Consider the following 22,324-nt stretch of genomic DNA (forward strand, 5'->3'; position numbering starts at 1 on the left):
GATGCAGCCGGCAGAGGCACCCGGGGCAGGCTCTGCTCCCGACGTGGGTGTGAACGGCTGGGCTGGGCACTGACTGCACAGGTCAGCAGGAAGGAGCCCACGCCCACCACTCAGCCCCACGTGCCGCCCCGTGCCCTCGCTCCAGACCGGGGCAGCCCCTGCAGCGAGGGGAAGGGGGCGACAAAGGGCCCCCCAGCCCCGTCCAGATGCCTGCCGCCCGATGCCCGGCTCTCCCACCTGCCGCTTCCCGGTGGTCAGCGGCTGGAGAACGGACCCCGTCACGGGAAGGCCACGGCGCGCGGGCCCTGCTTCCCTGAGGACTTGGGGGCTGCCCCCTCCCAGCGGGCTCCGGAGCCCAGCCCAGCCCAGCCCAGTCTGTGAGCAGGGCTGCCGTCAGTCCAAGATGGTCTTAAAGTCTGCGGTCAGGGCCGGGTCGGCTGCTGCCTCCAGGGCGGCCAGAGTGGCCCTCGGGAGCCGCCGGCACAGTCGGGCTCTGGCTACAAGGCAGCGACTGAAGTCAGGCCACCAACCCCCCACCTACGCCCCGGAGAAACCAGAGACCGCCCTTCCCCGGGCCCGCAGGCACTTACACTGCCAAGCACCCTGCGTGCAGGCGGGATTGGGGTGGGCACCTCAGGAGGGGCAAGCACCCACCCCTGCCGGGGGCACGGGGACTGTCCGGCAGAGGCCCGAGGGGGATCTGGGTCGGGGGTGCGAGGAAGGACACGCGGGTGGGGGGCTGCAGGGGAGACGGAGGACGAGGACCCGGGGCGGGGTGGAGAGGTGGCGAGACCCGGGTGGTCATGCCAGGCCCCTGGACGAGGGAGGGGGCCTGTAACCCTCGGGGCACCCGCACCCTCACCTGGGGGCTCTGAGACCCGCCCACCTGCCCCTCAGACACGGAGGGGCCCCAGCACCGGAGCGCAGGGCCCGCACCTCACGAAGGGGCGCCTGGCACTCCACCCGCGCCTACCTGTCCGCAGCGCCCCCAGAAGACAGCTGTAGGTGACGCGGTGACGAGCTAGCTTGAGCAGAAAGGCGTGCAGGCAGAGCCACTGCGCGGCCTCGGAAGGAAACGGGCCGGAGGCGCCCTTGGCCCCCAGTGACATCCCTGGGGGACACGAGGAGAGGCTGAGGCTCCGCTGGCCCCGCCGCAGCGTTCCTCCCTGGGGATACCAGGGGCCCCAGATGGTGCCCTCCTGGCGGGGTCCCTCCAGGCTGATGGCATGAGTGAGGTCTTGGGGGCGGCGGGGGGGAGACTGGCCACTTCATTTCAGGGGCCACCCGACACGAGCACCAAGGAATTCTGAAAACTGAGACGTTTTCTTCAACTTCTCCAAGAAACCTCCACAAACAGACGTGACGAAGAGCAAAGTCTGTTACACCCAGGACCTCAGAGACACGCACGGCCTGAACCTCAGACAGATCGGGAACGCCCAGGACGAGGCCGGAGGTGCAGACACAGGGGCTGCAGTGCGAGCGTTCAGGTGGGGACGCCCCCGAGGAGGCCGGGCCAAGGAGCGGTGAAGCCAAAGCCGTTGGGCGCGCGGCTGCCGTGGGTGCCCCTCGCTGAGGTGGGCAGGGGTGGCCCGGGGCCTCCTGCGGACCCTGGCCTGGACTGATGCAAGCGCCCAGAGCCCCAGGGGAGGAGGGCCACCAGCTGGCCCCCGAGCACCACGTCACTCTCCAGTCACGTGGCAGAGGGCGGCGAGCTGCTAGCAGGTTAAAGGCGCCCCGACGCCCCATCTCCGCCGTGGCTGCTGGAGAGGCAGGTGCTGCAGTGGCTGCAGGACACGGGGGACCCGGGACGGGCACAGGACGGAGCGTGTGGGCGTGACCCCGATGCCCAGCGCCCCGGGCGACCCCTCGGCCCGCCAGCCATGCCCTGGTCGCCTGTGCACACCTGCGTTCCTGGCTCTCAGGAGGGCGTGGCAGCGGGACGAGGTGTCAGAGATGACCCGGAGGAAAAACGAGGGGTTCCTCCCGACTGGCTGATTAAACGGGAGCTGCAGCACACACGCGTGGAACCTGGGGATGTCAGCTCTGTCAGGGCCCAGCCTCCCCAGGCTGCCTGGGGCAGGGCTCCCTGGAGACCACGGGCGGCAAGCCTGGCTCTGGGTCCCAGAGGCCAGCCGGCGCGGTGAGTGAAGGACGGGGTCCGCCTCCCCAAGGTGGACAAGAGCGGACTCCACGATCACCTGCCTGGCCCTGGTTCTTGGAGGGGGACCGCAGAGCCACCCGAGGGCAGGGAACGTTCCGGAAGGGGCTGGAATGATCGGGAGACGCATCCCGCCGTCCCTTCCGGGGGCGCCTGAGTGTTCGGGACCACACACGCCTCCTGTGCACTGACTGGCCCTCTGCTCGCCTACCCGCCCCTGCCCCGCGGCCACCCTCCTCCCGCCAGCCCCTCCCGCCGCGGGGACTCAGGCCGCCCCGGCCGCTCGGGCCTCCCAGCACCATCTGGTGCCCGGGAGCAGCGCCTCCAGAGCTGCCACGGGCTCCGTGGAGAGGCGGTGTCCGCCGCGGAGACGCACCCGCTGCTTCCTCACGGACCCGGGGGCAGCGCGCTCCCCGGGGCGGGGCCGTCGCCTCCCTCGCGGAGCAGCCACCCGTGGACCCACCTGTAGGCCTGCAGCAGGAATATCTTGTAAACATTTGTGAAAACTGTCTCAAGACTGTTCACCTGGAGTCATAAGAAAAAGCAATGTTGGCGATACCTCTGGTGTTTGAGTTTGTCTTTTGCTTTATTGCCCCATCAAACGGAACGAAAAAAAGGACCATCTCAGTAAGAATCCATCAGTCTCTCCCGTGAAACCCGCCAGGTCCTCACTGGGGCCCCTCAGCAGCTGCGGTGGAGTCAGGCCTGCGGGAAGGACAAGGGGGAGAGCCCAGCCTGGCTGGACGACGGCCTGGGCCCCGCGGCTCCAGCGCTGAGGCCACAGCGGTCCTGGGCCCTACAGCCTGTGAGGAGGGGCCCGGGCGAGGATGGCAGGGCAGCCACGCGGCAGGGTGAGGGCCGGGGGCCCTGGACACACACGCACACTCACCCACACAGTGCACACCTGCACACACAGGCACAGGCACGCATACCCACACACTACACACCTGCACATACTCACAGGCACACTCGTTCACACACACGTGAACCTGAGAGTGCACACGTATGTGATGCCTGATGCGCCCCCACACACGTGCACGCGCCCGCACACGGGAACAGACACACGTGCCCCCCCAGGATCTGCGCCGCGCGCGCAGACCTTCCGGTGGCGTCGGCTGCCCTCCGCTCTGCAGCCCCAGCCGCCCACGGGCAACCCGCACACCTGCAGGTCCAGGAAGAGCCCTTGGCACTTCAGCCGCAAGACCGCCGAGAGTTTGCGACGCATGTTCCTCCCAGGCTTGAAGCCCTGGTTGAAGGTGAGGCTCGCTCTGATCGAGGTCCCGGCGTAACTGCGAGACAGCGTGGGGTTCGTGGAAACACGTGTGTCCACTTCACACTCTGACCGCCACACACGTCCAGCCCATCAGCTGCGCTGGGCCGGAATGGGCGCCAGTCCCCCAAACGGTCACAGCTTCACGGGGAGCCAGACAACCTGGTGGACAGTTCATGACTGACCGGTGTGGTCGGTGCCCGGACACGAGAGGGGGCGGCGGGAGCAGCAGACGGACGCGTGGAACCGCGCGTGGAAAGCGTCTGCACTTGCGTCTTCCCGGGAGCACCCCAGAAAGAGGACCAAGTGCAGCCCTGAGGGCTCCAGCAGAACCGCGTTACCAGCGCAGGACGGGGCACGCCCATCCACCACCGTCTTGACACCTGCGCTTTTTATTCATGAGAAAGCACAGGTTCCTGTGTCCACGTGCATCGCGAGTCTCTCTGCGCAAAGCCTGAGGTTGGGCTGTGTGCTCTCAGGCTCAGTGTGGGGGAGGTGGGGGGACGGGCTCTCAGGGGCCGAACTGCATCCCCCACACTCACAGGCTGAAGCCCCGACCCCTGAGACCGTCTGGGGATAAGGCCTTTAAGACGGTGATTAAGGCAAAATGGAATCATAAAGGTGGGGCCCTAATCCCATGGGACTGGTGCCCCAAGAGGAGACACCGAGGGGCTGAACACAGAGGGTGACTGTGTGGGGCCTTGGGGAGCAGATGCGTCCACATGCACTCACAGGAGAGGCCCCAGGAGAAACCGGCCTGTGACAGCTGGACCTCAGCTTCCAGCCTCCAGGACCGAGAGAAAGGAAAGGTCCGTGGTGTTTTCTGCGGCAGCCTGAGCTGACCGAGGCAGGGACCCAAGACTCTGTGTACAGAGCAGGCCACACGCACGGCAGCCCTGCTCCCCGACGGGCCAGAGGTGACCACGAATCCTGGTGCCCAGTGAGACCACAGGGACCCTCGTCTGGCAGGTCCTGGAAGCTCTGGTTCAGATCCACACGCTTCCCGGCGGAACACGCTGTGTCCCCGAGTCTGCCACGCGATTTCCTTTTATCAAAAACGCCCAGAAGGTACTTCCCTGGTGGTCCAGTGGTAAAGAATCTGCCTTTCAATGCAGGGGACGCAGGTTCGATCCCTGGTTGGGGAACTAAGATCCCACATGCTGCGGGGCAACTAAGCCCGTGCGCCGCAACTACTGAGCTCGCGCGCCTCGACAAGAGAGCCCGCATGCCGCAAACTACGGAGCCCACGTGCCCTGGAGCCCGTACGCCACAACTAGAGAGAGAAAAACTCGCACACCACAACTAGAGAAGCGTGCACGCCGCAACGAAAGATCCCGCGTGCCGCAACCAAAAGCGCCCAGAAAACGGCTCCCCCAGAGAGTCCATCCCCTAGTGCCCGCCGCTGGCCTCTGACCCCCCTGCCACGCGGGGGGACGCGCAGAGCTGCGCGGCGCAGCACTCACCTGGAGTGGTCACAGCGCACCTCCAGGGTGCGGGTGTCCAGCAGTAAACCACACCAGGGGAACAGGCAGTGCGCCGGCAGCTGCAGGGGGGCCGCGCCGCCCAGGCCACCGTCCTCCACGGGGAAGTTCACCACCGTCTTCTGCAGGTTCGCCAGGCAGCCATACTCGGGCACGCCGCGGACCAGGGCCCTGCAGCAGGGGGGCACGTCAGCCACCGGGCAGAGGGCACGCCACCCGCGGGTCTCGGAGGCATAGGTCAGCGTCACCTAACAGCCCGGCGAGGCGGGCGGGGACTGGAGGGCTGGGACCATGAGCCCGCGAGGAAGGCCGGACACAGCCCTGCTCTGGCCTCCAGGCTTCTGCGCAAACAAGTACCAACGATTAGAGGCCAGGGTGGACAGGCCAGCAAGGGCAGAGGCAGGCAGCGGGGAAGGGGAGCACGGAAGGCCCAAGAGCCAGTCCTGAAGGACGAGCACACGCCGGGATGGCCCTCCAGGTAAGACAGGTGGGCGACTGAGCTGACGGGTCGGCTGGGACCCGGGAGACACGGGGCTCGGAGGGCAGGCAGAGTCCAAGGGACGGGTCCTCTCTGTGACGGCCAGCCGATGTGTCCACCTGGCGAGGCTGCGGTCCCCAGGTGTGCACACTCGAGTCTGCGTTAAGACCAGGGGATCTGTAGGTGGGGCTGACACCTGCAACCAGTCGGCTTCAAAGGAGGACACTTCCCAGAGTGGGGCGGGCTCACCCATCGGGGAAGGGCCCTGAGAGCCAAACAGGGGTGTCCTGACTGCGGGGGTCGCCCACTGACTGCAGCCCCAGCACCTGCCCTTCCTGCCACCCGCCCCCGGGTTTCAAACCTGCCCAGCCAGCCCCACCATCACGCGAGCCAGCTCCTTTGCAGCAAGTCTCCTGGACGTGTGCCTGTCTGCTGCGCCCCCTGGTGGGACCCTACGGACACGCTCAGAGCTACCTCCCTGCCCAGCCCAACGACCACAGAGCAGCGCCGCTCCCAGAACTTCCCATGACAGAGGCGACGACCTCTGCACTGTCCCTTCTGGTGGCCACTGGACACGTGTGGCCACTGAGCTCTCCAACTGTGGCCGGTACCCATGCGGACCCGTGTGCAACACGGGTTTACATTTGCAGTGTCCTGTGCCGGGGCCGCCATAGGGAGCCCCAGAGCATCACAGCGGGCGGACTCTACAGGCTTCAAGCTGGGGTACCCCGCAGGCAGACACGGGATCCGTGGCTGCTGTCCAGGTGGGTTTCTCCAAAGGCAGCCCAGCGACCAAAGTGTCAGGCTCGGGGACGGCTTGAGGGCTCAGTTTTGAACTTTCTCCTCCCTTGGAAAACCACGCTTTGAAACAAGCCCCCAGACTCCCGGGACGGATGGGGCACTGTGGCCGCAGCCCGAAGGGTCCCAGGTGCCGGGTTTGCTTTGGGCACCAAACCCATGCGATCCCCACGCCTGGTAACCCCTCCTCCTTGACACGTCTGAATTCCCCGCTCTCGCAGACGCTCTCCGCGGGGAAGCCACAGGTGAGCCGTGCAGGCCTTCCCTCTTCCGTCCCCCGTGGTGCGGAGCGCACAGCCTCTGCTCCGTCCACCACAGCGCATCATGGGCGCAGAACCTCCAAGGAGCCTCTGCAGACCCAGCCCTGCTGCCCGAGCTCCTGCAGTGGCACCTGCGTCCTGACGGCCACGCCAGCGACAGGAGGAAGTGACAGCACTCTGGGCTCTCAGAGCCGCGGGACCACACCGCGTGACACTCCCCAGAGATGTGACGTGTGGGGAGCACGGACGTTCGCACACAGGTCCCACCGTCGTACGTGGGCCAAAACGCGCCTGCAGAGACACACGCGTGGGGGCCCTTACCTGAGGAAGGCTTTGGCTCGTGGGAGGTGAGGGGTGACCAGCAGGAAGTCGTCCACGAAGCGCAGGAGAACCCTGGACACGGATTGACCCCGAGATGAGGGGGACCCTGAACGCACTGCTTTACGCCCACAGGCAGCGTCCTCCCACAGGAGCCAACGCTGAAAATTTAATGTCTGTGTTCCCGTGGACACGGGTAAAGCGACCTTCTCCACAGAATCGAACCAAAGACTCTGGTTTCTGTGGGATTTGGCTCCAGCTATGGATGCCAAGCAGGGGCCCTGCAGCTGGGCCGGAAGCACACGAGCTTGGCGCTGGTCCGAAGCCCCGGCCACACAGAAGGCCACGTTTCCTCCCCACTTGAGGCCTGCTGACCACCTCCTGTGCGCCGTTATGAGAAGAAAGGGTGAGGCCCAGTGTACATCCAGGACCAAAAGTACGAACAGGCCCCAAGCAAGGCAACGCCCGCCCACAGAGGGCTCCGTACCCGTCCCGCTGGATTCCGGGAAAGAGCTCGTTTTCCATGTCTCCGTAGCAGAAGCTGCAGAGCAGGGTGGACAGGATGGAGCCCTGGGGGACCCCCTGACACTGGACGTAGGACCTGGGGGGCAGGACGCGGTTAGAAGGTGGGCCAGCCACGGTGGGCCTCCTGCTTACGTCGTAAACACACGCACAGACGTGGAGCACAGACACACATGCACATGCGTGCCCACGCCGCACCCGCCTGGGGGACATGAATCAAGATTTATCACGCTCCCGTGCCACGACCCCTCTCCACGAAGGTCACAGCGGGTGGTGGTGCCCCTGGGGAGGAGCCAGGGGCCACAGGCGTGGCCTTTCCGGTGGAGAACGTCCTCTTCCCCCCCGGTGCCATTTACACGCACGTGCAGACGTGTTCCCTTTGGCAAAATTCGCCCCGTTGTGCAGTCGGCACGTGTGCCTCCCCAGGGTGTACGTGTTTTTTTATATTTTAATGTGATTATCTTTCAGTAAGTGTTGTACTTACTGAGAATATAATAATAATGAAAATACACCCTTTAACTAGAAAGCTTCCTGAGCGTGGCCCACAGTTAACGACCTCCGAGAAGGCCCCGCGGTCCAGGCTGAGCTCTAACGGCCGTGGCTGTGAGCCTGAACCCCCGGGGCCACTGCTCTCCTCGGTCGCACATGGGGTCCCGCTCAGGCACTCGCCCAGGCCGGTTTGGCTCCGCACACGTTAAAGAAGTTATCTGCCGGCTTCTGAACGCAAGGACTTCCCACAACCGTGGGAGCCTTGCTCTGTCACCCAGCCGCACGGCCGCAGTGCCTGTCCGCGGCCGGTAAGGGGGAGCCACGGGGTCCGGACTCACCTGCCCCCGATCCTGACCACGTGGTTGTGGACCAGGCGTAGGAAGAGCTTGAAGAGGCTGCCGCCGGCCTCGTTCAGGGAGCAGCTCTGCGAAGGCAGGCAGGCGTTCACCAGCGTGGATGCCGCCCTGGGCCAGCCGGCGGGCCAGCCGGACGGCTCGCGGTGGGGGCCCCGCACCCAAAGGAAGGCATCTGGTGTCTGGGAGCCTCACATCGTGGCAGGGTCGCTCCGAGACTATTGTGCACAAAGCGGGACCGCGAGGGCCGACCCGCTGCTGGCAAACCTGGCTTTGGGACACTCTGCTCACACGAGGCAACAGGTCGCTCGATGGGTAGCTCGAGGCGGGTGTACGGGGCAAACCCTCTCTTGTCCTCCTAGAGGGAGGGGGCTCGCCTTCGTGTGACCTCGAGGCCAAACTGCGAGCGAAGATGTACGGCAAATCTCAGAAGAGCCGCGGGCAGGCGCCAGAGGGTGCGTGAGGCCCAGAAGAGGGAAAACGTGGCCAAAGGTGGGTGCAAGTCTCTGCCACCCACAGAGGCGCCCGCACTGACCTGCTCGATGACCACGGCGTCCCTCAGTGAGCCCGCTGCCTGCAGGCGCTCCACGAACTGTCTCATGTAAGGCTGGAGGTCTGTGAAGGTGGACACCTGCTGGCCGGGAAGGCGGGGTGAGGCGAGCGGACGCCCCCCTCCCCAAGCCCCGATAGCAAGGGCACACTCAGAACGGGGAACAGAGCCTGGGAGGCCCCGCCCTGCAGCTTCTGTGGTGCCCCTGCCATGGCCGCTACGACCAGGGATGAGATGCAGAGCTCGGCCGCCTGGAGATGCTGGGGAGGCGGGATGCAGGCGGGCTGGGGTCTCAGTCCTCGGGGTGCATCCCACCCTCACCCCGACTTCTCCCCAAGGCCTGTATCCACCTTGGGAGGTGGAGCCCGAGCAGAAAGTGGGGGCTCTGAGGCTGAAGATGCTGGGGTTCAGAGCCACGAAGTAGCTGGGACTGAGGGGCAGTTCCCGGGGGAGGGGCTGCAGAGAAAACACCCTGAGCAGCAGGCGCCCCTGGAGCCACGCCGAGTGGGGCTGAGGGAGCCCCGCCCCTCCGAGGGGACCACACTGGGGAAGGGCCAAGTGAGGGAGACCAGGCACCACTGTCTAGAATGGACCCCCGCCGAACTAAGGTCACGGCTCCACCGCTGCCAGGAAAACACCACCCACTCCGGAGAAAAGCTTGCAAAACCCTTGTGTTAAAACCCCTATTTACAAAGTGTGGCACACCGGGAAAAAATTCCAGAAGCTATAGAATAGGCCTGTGTGACCAAAACCACCCACAAACCAGCAGAAACAGACACGACAGAAACCTGCCTGCAGGCGAGCTGGTATCAGTTTCTGGCATTTTAAAATCACTCAAGATAACACTGCTAACAAAACAAAGATGGAGGATGTAACCAGAGCCCTGGAATCTGTGAGAAAATTCACATGGATTTCTAACACTGAAAAACAGGCTGGCTAAAATTAAGAATTTCATAAATGGGTTTAAAATCAGAGACAGAAAAGAGCAGGCGAGTGAACCAGAAAACAGGTCTATAAACGCGCAGATTCCGGCAGAGACGGAACACGTTAAAGCAGCAGCGCAGAAATTAACTCAGAACAGACCCTGGACTGAACGCCGCAGCTCTAGCGAGAAACATTCTAAAGGAACATCAGGGTCAGGCAGCCGGGCAGGCGCGCCGCTCGAGCACAACACGGCTTCAGCCCCACCCCGCGGATACGCTGGAGCCCGCAAAACAAAAGCGTCTGTCTGTGGAGACTCCACTTGCAAAAGAAAAGGCGAGACAGGCGAGAAGGCGCCTGGGAACCCACAGCTGCCCAAGGACTTGTCCCCAGAGCGTGGGAAGGTCCCCTAAGATGGATGACCAAGGAGACAGCCTGGCAGCACCGGGGAGATGGGATGGGCACCCCATGAGAGGACACAACCACGTGGCCGGTACGCAAGGTGCCCAGAACCGGATCTCCCCAGACCGAGTCCCACAGACAGGACCGCGCTGCGCCACCGGGCGGCCGGGCTGCAAGCTGCAGCCCTGGTCCCTCGGTACCGCCAATACCGCCGCCAGGGCCCCCTGCAGCGCCTGCAGCCGCGCTGGAACCTCTTGGGCAACATCGCCTAAAACTACACAAGCCTGGAATCCGCCCACGGCAACGAGGACTTTGTTTCCCAAACGGCACATCCTGGGGATGCTGGCAGCGGCCGCACTCACGTCCAAAGAGGAACCGGCAAACGCCCACCCAGCGGAAGGCGAAACCTCACCGCGCACGGTGACCGCGGACGGAACACGGAGACGCTGCTCTGGGCGGCTGGACCCCAGACGCGGCGGAAACCGGACAGGAGGGCAGAGTTTCCCTGATTTCACATTACAGAGTTAGAGACAAGCGAGCATGTCGCCGTGCTCGGGGTAGGAGAGGTGCCCCCGGGGGCGGGAGGGAGTCCCGCGGGCGCCGCTGTTCTGGGCCGTGAAGCGGAGAAGACGTCATCCCTGTCCACAAACCCAAGATCCTGCGTCGCACACTCAGGACTCGCAAACCATGCTCACCAGCGCCTTGTGCTGGGGTCTTCACACGCGCCTTTTCCAAGAACTTCTGGGGGAATTCCGCCCCCCCCCACGCCTCCACTACACACGCTGTTTCGGCCGGGGTGGGGTGGGGAGGTGGTCCAAAAGCCTTCCCGACAAGCGCTAGGAAACCCCCCACCTGATGGCCTCGGGCTCAACCGAATGCCCTTGTCCCCTCCCAGCCCTGCCTGGGCCGCAGCCGAGGGGCTGCCCTTCCACCCTCAACCCACTGCGCCCACACGGACAGCAGCACAGCCCAGGAGTCCCGGGCGAGGCGCCCTGTGGCACCTCCCCGCCCATGGAGCACACGCGGCCCTGCTGCGTGGCCGCTGGGACACCACGGAAACACGCGTGGCTCTGCTGCCACCAGGGTCCCTCCTCTCTGATCAGCCCGCTGTGTAGTCGGGGCCCTGCAGCTGTGAAGGGGCAGCGGGAGGACAGTAACCGACGGAAACACCAAGAGTGAAGATGACGACCGCGCGTGCGCATGCGCGGGGGGTGGGGGAGGAGGGCCTGCTGCGCATGCCCACGCCCACGCCCACCACCACGCCCACCACCACCACCACCACCACCACCACCACCACCACCACGGCGCATGCCCCTCCCGCAGACCGCGCCTCCCGCAGCCCACGCCCCCCACCACCCAATGCACGCCTCCCGCAGAGCGCGCTCCCCAGCACCGAACACACCCCAGGTGGGGCTTACGTGTCTCTTGAAGGACTTCCGCACGTGTCCGCGGGCAGTCCTCTGGACCACGGCATACTGGCGCACGCAGTACGAGTTCTCATGAGGCCGGATCACGTTGGCTATCACCTCCGCCAGCCTGTCCTGGGGGAGCGCGTCGTACGCCCCCGCCACGTCCACCTACATGGGAACCGAAGTGCCTGAGGACGCGCTCACCTGGTCCCCGAGTTCCCGGTCCCTCTGGTTCTGACCTGCGGTCAGCAAACCCTGGGGTGAATCGTACACCAGGGGACTGGGGAGACCCTGGCCCCCCCCACACTGTCCCGTCCCCGCCCCCCACGCCCGCCCCCCACGGGGCTCTCGCTGATACCCACTTCCCCCGGACTCTAAGCACCCTCGGGGCGGGTCTTCGCCCCTCTCTCTGAGCTGCAAGCTGATGACCAGGGTACCAGGGCACCCGGCGCTGGGGTGTGAGCAGGTGTCTCCTTCCCTGAAGGAGCTCCCGTGGAGTTGGGGTGCAGTCACAGAGTCCACTCCACAGGGGAAGGCACAAAGCCTCGGCCCCGGGGAGCCAGACACCCCCAAATGGAGATGGGGTTCCCTGCCCTCCCGCGCACAGAAGAATCTGTGGGACGTGGACACGGCTCCACCAAGGGGTGACTCGTTCTGGCAAACACGGGACTGCAAAAGGCTGGCCACTGCCCACACTGGCGGGGGCCTGAGGCGAGGGGTCACCCGCAGGGCCGGTTCCCTTGGTGGGGGGCGGGAATCGGGCGCCCACCTTGACGAAGTAGAGCGGGGCCACCGGGCCCCGGGCCCGCAGGGGCAGCACGAAGGCCTGCCAGGCCCTGTAAATGTCATCCATGCCCAGCACGGAGGCCCCCAGAAGGCCGGGGCGCCTCAGCCGCTCGTAGTTTAGCACGGCGAACAGGGTCTTGACCTGGGAGGTGAGATGCTGGACCTGCAGGCCCAGCCCAGGACGACCAGTGTCACCAGAGGGGCCCCAGACCAAGGGGATGTGGGGTCAGACAGCCCCCGGGACGAGAGGCAGGCCCCCGCGCTGTGCCGCCGCCGCCGCCACCCCCGCCTACCCCGCCTCCCTCGGACCGCAGAAGGGCCAGATGGCTGCCCCCCCCACGCCCACCCCAGACCCCAGGGTCTCCCCAGGACCCGTCCTGGGGTCACGGACGCCACGTGTGGGAAAAGTCAAGTAGCTACCCCCTTGGTCCCCTCTACTTACCTGGTCCCCCCCACCCAGCGAAGAGGGGTGCTGCCTCCTGGGGGCCCTACCTCCTCGGGGACCCCAGCCCACTGGGCGAGCACTTTGTCTTCGCTCCTGGACCAAACCCCCATCAGCAGCGACAGCTTCTCTTTCTCACTAACGGTAGAATCCCCCCCAAATCCCCCCCAAATCCTACAGGGAGGCGCATGGAAGGGGGCAGAGCTGCTGGTGAGGCAGAGGTGCCGTGGCAGGGAGAGCAGTCACGGGGGCTCACCATGGGGGTGAGGTCCTACGGGGGTCCTCGGGACCCTGGCAGGCTGGTGAGAGCTAGCGCATGGTCCCTCTGCCCCGGAGAGCACACCGTGCCCACCCCCGGAGGATTGCAGGGGCCAGGGGCACAGAGGGTTCCCAGAGCCCATCCAGCACCTCACAGGACTGGCCTTCCCGGGAGCTCTTTCTCTGGGCCCGGGAACCCCCATCCACGGCACCCCACCATTCCACGGCCTCACTGAGGCTGCCAGCCCCCTGAGACCCTGACTACAACCACCAGGCCTGGGGTTCAAATGCACTTTGCCTAAAAGCGGCACAAGCGGCGACCTTCCTGTCTCTGTGCGACCTCCCGGCTCCCACGACGTCGCCCATGTTCACGATGGGCCGCAGCCCGCTGGGCTTGGGGACGAAGCGGAGCTTGGACGTCGGCAGAGCCGGCCTGTCCTCCTGGAGTCGCCTGACATCTGCCTCGGATAGCTCGCGGAGCTGCACGCGCTCTAAGTGTTGTCTGAAACAGAGGTGCCCGTGGGAAGCCGGGGCGGGCAAGCATGGCAGCCGCCAGTGCCCGTGAAGCCGGCAGAACCCATGCCCAGCACCCCAGACTTGCGGCGTGGCCGGGCGTCAGCTGGAGGCCCCTCCTCGGCAGGGCCGGGACACCCAGTTCCCGGTGGACAGAGCCCCGGCTGGTGTAGGCCGGGACCCATGGGCCAGAGAGCCCGCCCTCCTCTATACAGAATGGGCAGGGAGTGCTCGGCGCGGCCCCGAGGAACAGAAATGTCTCCCCATGGGCCTGCTAGCTCCTTGTTACCTGTGACCTTCAGCCTTTACCCCAAAACCACCCACAGGGAGGGCCTGGGTGGACCCTGCCTCCTGGCCGCTGGGGTGAGGATGCTCCCTGGGCTGGTGGCCCCAGGGGTGAAGCGTGGTTCCAAGCACAGCCCCTCATGGGATTCAAACACCCACCAGGCAGGGGTCGGGCCCCATGGGCCCCACAAGGACAGCCTAAACGGCCGCTTTGGGTCACGTGGCGTGAAATACTTAAATGGGGCGCCTTCGCTCAAGACCACGATCAAGACGTCCAGAGCCTCCCCCCACCAGACACAGGAGGACACGGGCCCCAGCACGTGCGCTCAGGGACCCCGGCCCGGCTCCCTCCACAGACGTCCTAACGCAGGGCACGGCTCTGGCGCAAATGCTGAGCTCTCTGACACTGGGAGCCTCGCCAGGCCCAGCCCGTGTCTTTCGGGCTGTCACCCCATCCATCCTGGCTGGTTCCTATCCAGCTGACACCTGCCCAGTCTTTCCAAATGGACATAAGACAGTCAGTGAGCAGCTGAGACAAAGCTCATGGCCGCCCCACGGCCATCCAGCCCCCGGGAGGCCTGCTTCACGGCAACGCCTCTGCCCCAGACGCGCCCCACTGCACGGCGTCAAATAGGCGGGTCTGTCATCTGTGTCATCCTCCGTTCTGTGCGGATTAAACAGCACCGGGCCCATGTGCCGGGGGAAGTAAGCGGCCCGCCCGTACTGCTTCAGTCCAGACAGACTCCCAGACCCCACAGGCCATCCAGCCCAAGCCCCCGGCCTTCAGGTAGGAAGGGGCTTGCAGGAGTCCGTGACGGGGGCGGGGTCCCTGGAGGGGCTGGCCGAGGAGCCCTGGGCAGGGAGAGGCCGTGGTTCCCCATGGCCGTACCTGATGCCGACGCTCTGCAGCTGACTCCAGACGCGCTTCCGGAAGAAGAAGAGCCGGTTCTTCTGGAACGTGGTCTCCGTGACATAGAAGAACGCCCTGAGCACCTCGACTACGTACGCACCCATCAGCCAGCACAGGAACCTGGCCAGGACGGCCTCGCGCAGACGGTGCTCGGCGGCCGGGACGCAGCGAGCCCCTGGGAGGAGAGAGGCCGGTGCTCACCCCGCGTGCTGCCTGAGCGGCCCCTCGGGCCTGGACGGCTGCACGTGCGGCCCACGGGCCGTGACTCGGAGCCTCGGGCAGAGGAGAACGCGGGTATCTCAGCAACGACGCTTCCCCCATTGCATGTTAAAGTGACTGTTGGATCACTGGGCTTTGATAAAAAACGTCCTTAAGTTAGTTTCACCTTTCCTTTTTTACTTTCTTATTGGGGCTACGGAAAATCTGAAATGTATGTAGCTCACGTTAGGTTTCTACTGGGCGGCGATGACGTGGAACCTCATCATCTGTCCCCTTTACACACAGGCTGGAGGAAGCAGAGACTGCTCTCCACACGGGGGACGTGCAGTTGAGGCTGGCGTGCATCGCCCCCGGGGGGCAAGAGCCAGAAACACCTGGGCTTTTCCAGGCTGAACACCGCGGGCAAGCAGACACAGCCACACACCAGGGACGCCCGACACCGCGGGGCTCCGGACCCAGCCGCGGGCCAAGGTGAGCGCGCTCCCCTGCGGTCCTCTGCATTTTACTCTGTGCACTCGGAAACGTCTCCAGCAGAGGTGCATCTCGAGAGCTGTCACCAGGCTGCCAGGGGGGCCTCACTGCGGACAGAGCCAGGGCTTTACCACCCGTAACCGGCATGAAAGAAACACAGAGGAGAAGAAGGGGCCCCAGAGGCAGGTCTGGGGCAGGACAATGAACAGTGAGCAAGGAGAAGAGAAGGGGGATGAAGCTACATAAACATCGACTGTAGAAACGGTACCAGCAGCATCTAACTTGGGACACCACTGGGTTAGTGGAGGGAACAGCTCAAGTGTGATCTGGTCCCAACACGCAAGGCCCTTACACGGTTCCCAAGGTAACCAACCACCCAGGGAGGGAAAGTGGAGAATACAGAGCTAACACTGGAAGCAAACCCAACGCACGCACACCCACGTGAGAAAATGCACGTCAGGAAACGAGGAATAACAACGCGGAAGAGGGGGCCAAAGTGCAAGGTGAAAACGGCATCCACACTCGCCTATCATCACAGGAAATGAAAAAAAATCACTCCCGGTAAGTGGTAAAGACTGTCAGAATGGATTGAAAATAAACGGAAAACGTCAGCTCAGGGCTTCCCTGGTGGCGCAGCGGTTGAGAGTCCGCCTGCCGATGCGGGGGATGCGGGTTCGTGCCCCGGTCCGGGAAGATCCCACATGCCGCGGAGCGGCTGCGCCCGTGAGCCATGGCCGCTGAGCCTGCGCGTCCGGAGCCTGTGCTCCGCAACGGGAGAGGCCACAGCAGTGAGAAGCCCGCGTACCGCAAAAAAAAAAAAAAAAAAGAAAAGTCAGCTCAGTGCTGTTGTTAAGACACTTAAACCACGTATCCTCATAGGATACGAACAGGTTGAAGATAAAAACTAAATAATGAAAAACGACACAAGCAGGAAATACTAACCAATGGGAAGGCGGGTAAACACACTTTATGGTAAAAAGAGCCACTAAACACTAAACATGGGGAAGATTAAGTCTAAAATGTGCCGGCAGCTAACAACCCATCGTGCAGACCATCGGGCAAGCAGGAAAGGACACGCCCACCCCCTGGGGCCGTGTACCCTCAGCGTCGCGGCATCTGGAAGGACACACGTTTTGCGCGGCACCCGACGTGGTGACCACAGCACCAACCCCGGCCTGCAAACACACGGGAACCATTAGTGCTAACGCCACACACGAGACCAAGCCAGTCTCCGCGGGCTCCAGGCCACCGCGGTCCTACGTACCCGCACGTGGCTGAGTCAGAAATCAACAGTAAAAGGCAATTTAAAACTGCCACACGTTCGGAAAATAAAACATAATCGTCCAAAGAACTCCAAGATCAACGGAGCCATCACAGTAGAAACAGAAAACACCGAAAAGCGGCCGATCGAAACACGGGGCAGCTACTGCGGGGCTAGGGAAATGCACAGCCGGGGAGGGAGTCGGAGGGGCGGCAGGTGACTGAGGAGGAGAGAGGTGGGGAAATTAGGAGCGGCCGACACCCCGCTGAGACGCCAGAGCCACGCCTCAGGTCCATGGGGCTCAGGGGCGGGAGGGGGAACGCTCCCACCCGCAGCTCAGGAAAAGCAACCGTGGTCGGATGTAGGCGGACAGGATGGGCCAACCAGAAGCTAAGGCAGCGAGCAGGAATCCTTCTGGTGATGTCTCTAGTGACACGTGGCCCCAGATGTGGACAGTCCGGTTGTCTGGCCTCCGGGGCTGGGGATCAGGGAGCTGACAGGTATCAGTGGGCAGCATGGCAGGCACGACAATGGCCTCAACGGAGGCAGAGGAGGCTGGCGCTGTGGACGGAGTGCCTGGCCGGCACGGAGGAAGGGCAGCATTCCGGCAGGAGAGGGTGGAAGAGGCGACCTCGGAGAGCCGCAGCTCAGAGCAGCATTTATTCAGCCAGTGGGCAGAAGGCGTGGCCGAGGCCATGGAAAGGAGCAAATGACCAGGGGCATAGCTCAGGTGAGCAAGGGCCCAGTCGCCTGGGAAAACACCACCTCCTCAGTGCCTGCAGCTCGAGGGGCACGGGGACCCCATCTGAAATCGGGGCCAGAGCACAGAACTCAGAGCCTCCTTCCACAGAGCAGGCTGGGGCCCCACGAGCACAGAGGCGTCAGGTGAGGGCCTGGGCTCCCGAGCCCGCCTCCTGGAGACTCATCCACGGCGTCCCACGTGCAGGGAGTCACGCAAGATGCCAAGTTTCTGGAGATCCACTGTAGGACACCGAGCGTGCAGTGCGCAGTACTGTGCTGTCCACTTCAACGTTGTTTAAGAGGGCAGGTCTCGTGTTACGTTCCCACAATTGAAAAAACATTTTTTTAAACCAAGTTGCTGAAGGTCACCCTGACTGTCCGCGTCACCTGCCCCGGGGTCTCTTGGGGAGCCAGAAAGGGTGTGCCCCGGCTGCACCTGAGGCCACCACAGCCGCGATCTTTGCGGCCCCCACCCCGGGGACTGTCACACGCATGGGGGAGGCGGGGGGCAAACCTGGCTCTCACAGACGACTTCCTTCTAGAGGTCATGATCATCTCAGGAGCGTGGGGAGAGCAGGGAGGGTGCTGGGCCTTTCACTCCTGGCTCCGCCCTGCCAAGGAGGGTGCTGACCCAGGCGGGGCTGACAGTGGCTGGGCCGGAGGAAGCCCAACGTCAAACCCAGAACACCACAGTGGGAGGGACACGGCAGGCTCAGCTCCACAGAAAAAATCCTGCCGGCGCCCACAGTGGCTGCCCACTGCCCTGAGACAGCGGTCGGCGTCCTGATGCTCCCCTTTGACCCCTGGTGACGCTGGGGCCTTGTTCAAGGACACGGTCTTTTCACTCCTCCCACCTGCCTGCCCCGACCTAGCAGAGGCACAATTAGAACTCGCATCCGGATCCGCGTGGGGGCTGACCAGATCCAGCGGGGAACCGAGGAGCCGCACCTCCCAACCCCATAAACGGGGTTCTGGGTCCAGCCCCCGTTTCTATCAGCGGGGCCACGCCAAGGTGATAAACCTTGACGTCAAAAAGGGTTACGAATGACCCGCAGACACGCCCACGGGACCTCCTGTTGACCTCCGTCTGTCGGCGCAGCCCTAGACCACGTGTCCCGCCTGCTCACCGCCCCTCCCCATCGCCCAGAACCTGCCTGAGCCCATGAACGTCCGGAGGTTTATGCGAACTGGATGGGGGGAGAGGGGGACAGAGGCAGAGCACTCAGAGGGAGCAACCCGACAGCCGCCAAGAAGCCCCTGCCCCCCGAGCGAGGTACGGAGGAGGCGCTGCCGCACTCGAGGGCCCGAGGGCGGGGTCCTCACCTGGGCTCCCGCGCAGCCAGGCGCAGTCCTGCACCTTCATCTTCCAGGTCAGCTCCTGCGGTGAGAGCTTGCCGTGCTTCCCCAGAGAGAGGAGCTTCTTCACATTCCTCAGGAAGCGGCGCTCGTTGTGCCGGGAGCCCCAGAGGCCTGCGGGCACCAGCCGGCGAAGGCAGGCCCGCAGGAGGCCGTACACCTGCCAGGGGCTGCTGTGCTGGCGCAGCAGCTGGACCAGGCGGCGCGAGCCCGCGTCCCCCTCGGGGGTAGCGGCCGGCCTCTCCCCGGAGCGGGCGCCCACTCCAGGGCTCTCCCGATCGCCTGGCCCCGCCGGGGTGGTGGAGGCCGGCAGTGGGCAGTGCGCCCTGAGAAGTGCGCCGTAGGGGCACCGCACGTGGTTCTCAAGCAGCTCCCGAAACAGGGGCCTCATCCGCCAGTAGCGCGCGGGCAGGCGGCGAGTCCTGCGCGGAACCCCTGGTGGCCGGGGCTTAGAGCCCAGAAAGATGGTCTCCACGAGTCTCTGGGCCCCCGCCAGGCTGGGAGGCAGGCAGCAGAGCAGGAAGGAGCGGCGCAGCCGTTCTTTGCTACCCGAGCAGTAGAGGAACTGCTTGGTCTCAGCCCACGCTCGGGGACCGGGCTCGCCCTGGGGATGTGACGGCCGCCAGGATGGGGAGCGAACACCCCCCTCGCCGCCCACCAGCGGGAAGGGGCGACGGGTCCTGGGCACGTTGCCCTCCTGAGACTTGGCTTCCGCGGCGGCTCTGGTAGGTGTCATCACGCGGGGGTCGCTGTCGCTCCGCCCAGGCGCCCTGCCCAGGTGGGCCCCGGGCGCCTGCCCTTCGGTACCCCGCTCGGGCTCCAGGCCATGCCTGGGCTTCTTGGCTGGAGGCGGACGGCCCCCCGCGCCGCCCCGACGCCGCCTCGCGCCCTTGGCCGGCAGCTCCCGGGGTCCCCCCGCCTCCCCGTCGCCGCCATTCCCGGCCTGGCGCGTGAGTCCGAGGCCAGTCCGGGTTCCGCCCGCGCGTCGCGTGGGCCGCGCCGCGGCGGCGGTGCAGAGGTCATAGAGCGGCGGCCCGCACACCTGGTAGGCGCAGCTGGGGGGCACCAGCAGGTAGAGTGCGCAGCGCGCCAGCAGGTGGGTGAGCACGTCATCGCCCACGCGGCGCAGCAGCAGTCCCCACGCGCCGCTGCCGCGCAGCGTGTCCGTCACCGTGTTGGGCAGGTAGCTGCGCACGCTGGTCGTGAAGGCCACGGGCGGCCCGCCGCGGGCCCCGTCCAGCAGCGCGAAGCCGAAGGCCAGCACGTTTCTCGCGCCGCGCTCACAGAGCCTCTGCACGACCCTGGCCACCAGCTCCTTCAGGCAGGACACCTGCAGGGGAGGGCTCCTGAGTCGCTGGGGACGCAGGTACGTCCTTCCCCACCCCCTCCACCACCACCGCGGCGGGCCCGACCGGAGTCCCCGGAGGCAGCCCACCTGGCGGAAGGACGGGGCGGCAGGAGGCGGCTGCGCATCCCAGGGCACGCACACCAGGCACTGGGCCACGAGCGCGCGAAAGGCCACCGGGTCCCCGCGCCGCACGAGCCGCCGGTCCTCGGGCCCCAGGCGCCGCACGAAGGTGGCCAGCGGCAGAACCTGCCGGTAGCGGTCCCGCAGCAGGGCGCGCACCGCCCGGCACCTGGGCGCGCGCGGCATCTTCGGAGCAAGGGGGGTCCGCGCGGAGGAAGGGGCGGGGTCGGGAGGAGGAAGGGGCGGGGTCGCGGGAGCCCCGCAGCCCCGCCCTTAGTTCACCCTGCGGGCCGCGGGTGTGGCCCCAGAGGTGTTTGCGCCCAGGTGCCTCGAGAACCTGCTCCGACCGCGCAGCTGCTCCGCGCAGTGTCCCCACCCACACGCCGTGACCCCTCCCAGGGCGCAGGGGTCTTGCGAGGGTCGCACAGAGGAGAGGCTCTATGGTACCGAGGGAGGGGACCATAACGTGGGGTCCCTGGGGGACCTGGTGCATTCTGCGCCCCCGCGGAGCGGGTCCTTCTGGTGTGTTACTGTCTCACGTGGGCCGTGAACGGGCAGTGAGGGATGCTTTGGGGTCCAGCAGGGGCTCATGGCAGCGAACTTGTAATGATGTGCAAAGAAGAGAATGGACCACCGCCCCTGCCCCGCGGGCCTGGGGAAGCCAAGGCAGCAGGCGCACCCTGGACCTGGACCGGCACGCGGTGGGGCTCCTGGAGCTCTTTCCCGGCTCCGGCGGCTGGCAGTGGTCAGCAGGCAGCGGTCGGCGGGCAGTGGTCAGCAGGCAACAGCGGCACTTCCCCCACCGGCTTGGTCTCCCTGACCCCAGGCTGTAGTTTCTCTTTTTGAGTTCTTCTGTGATCCCCACCAAAACCAAAAATCCTCAAATCCGCTCCCTATGAATCACCCACCTGATGGCTTGGGCAAAGGAAGGGGAGAAGAGGAGCCGCAGCCTCCCTGGGGCACCACCTGCAGGCTCCTGGCACCTGCCATGGCCTCCCTCCATACCCAGAGCTGCCGTTCCCTCCGCAAGCAGCAGGAGGAAGGTGAGGCTGGACAGGTCAAGGGCCTGTCCCCAGGCTCGCAGCCCCAGGGAGAGGAGGAGCCCCCGCCTTGCAGCCCAGCCGCAGACCCTCCCCAGGCCTGGGGCGCCGTTCTGACAACGGCTGGTCATGTGAGCCAGACAGTTCGGAGCAGTCGCCCTAATGACACTCCACCCGAAGCCAGACGCTGCAGCTCTTCAAGGCTGAGTCGTAAGAAATGGGAAGCTTCTGGGTCTCGGGGGGCTTGCGGGGTCTCGGGGGGCTTTTGCGGGGACGAGGCGCCTGAGTTTGGCAAACACTGGGCGGCTGAGCAAATGTTAACCTTTCACAGCGTTAAGAAGCGTGGTCAGAAATTGCTCGTCTTCACGGCGTAAACAGGCCTCTGCCACCCCTCCGTCGACGACGCCGTCTCACGTTCATCCTGCTTGCTCTGGTCTGCCCGGCTCGTAACCCTCGGGACTAAGGGTGGCTCTCCTGGAAGTCCACTGCGTGAGCGCCGCAAGGTCTCTGAGACTTGCTTGTTTCTGCCAGTAGAGGATTTGGGGCGGCTTTGGGGAATTTGTTCTTTCCCAACAACTAGAAACTGGAGAAACCGGCATGGAAAACAATTTTTTTTTTTTTAAAGAAGAAACAGAAGCAGTGTGAACAATGCCATGTTGAAGTGAGGAAACTTTTCCTAGAGAGAATGGAAATCGTTCATCTCCTGAATACTCTGTGCACTATTACACGTGCGGTTAATCCGCCTCTGGAAAGCTAGGGGTGGTCTCAAGTCACTGCGCCATAAAACATGAAGATGTTCCCAGAAAAAATTTCATATTGTTGGCTTATGACAAAATACAGCAAAATCCGATTCTAGAACTTCTGGAAGGCAGGGGATGGGTTTCACACTTCATACCTGGCAATTTCTAAACAGTGGATTCTGTGCCAGGAGCCAAATACGTGTCGTTTGTCACTGAAGGGGCAAACAGAGCCCCCCGCCCCCCAATTACGCAGTAGCCCGACTGAGGTTTCCTACTGAGTGTGCAGTGATTGGACACCGGGGCTGCTCTTGGGGAGCTGGTGGGGGGCCTGCAGGGCTGGCAGTGGACCATCGCCCCCCGTCTGCGAGGAGTCACCGCAAGGCGTGAAGAGGGAGAAGCCCAGCAAAGGGAGGAAAGAGGGTCCC

At 64.7% G+C, this 22,324-nt stretch overlaps 1 protein-coding gene across 1 annotated transcript; it reads right to left on the bottom strand.

Annotated features, from left to right (window-relative positions):
* Positions 1-393: 393 nt before the first annotated feature.
* TERT (telomerase reverse transcriptase) lies at positions 394-20,305 on the bottom strand (the record flags this gene model as incomplete). The annotated part of the gene is made up of 16 exons (XM_082651917.1): positions 394-497; positions 974-1,111; positions 1,904-2,028; positions 2,622-2,683; positions 3,321-3,447; positions 4,892-5,080; positions 6,767-6,838; positions 7,251-7,364; positions 8,113-8,198; positions 8,663-8,758; positions 11,419-11,577; positions 12,179-12,358; positions 13,217-13,397; positions 14,583-14,778; positions 18,619-19,981; positions 20,087-20,305. 16 exons carry the CDS (start codon positions 20,303-20,305, stop codon positions 394-396), a joined length of 3,411 nt encoding a protein of 1,136 aa, XP_082508043.1.
* Between the last annotated feature and the right edge of the window lie 2,019 nt (positions 20,306-22,324).

This window comes from Grampus griseus, assembly GCF_964374135.1.
Source record: "Grampus griseus genome assembly, chromosome: 3".
NCBI lineage: Eukaryota > Metazoa > Chordata > Mammalia > Artiodactyla > Delphinidae > Grampus > Grampus griseus.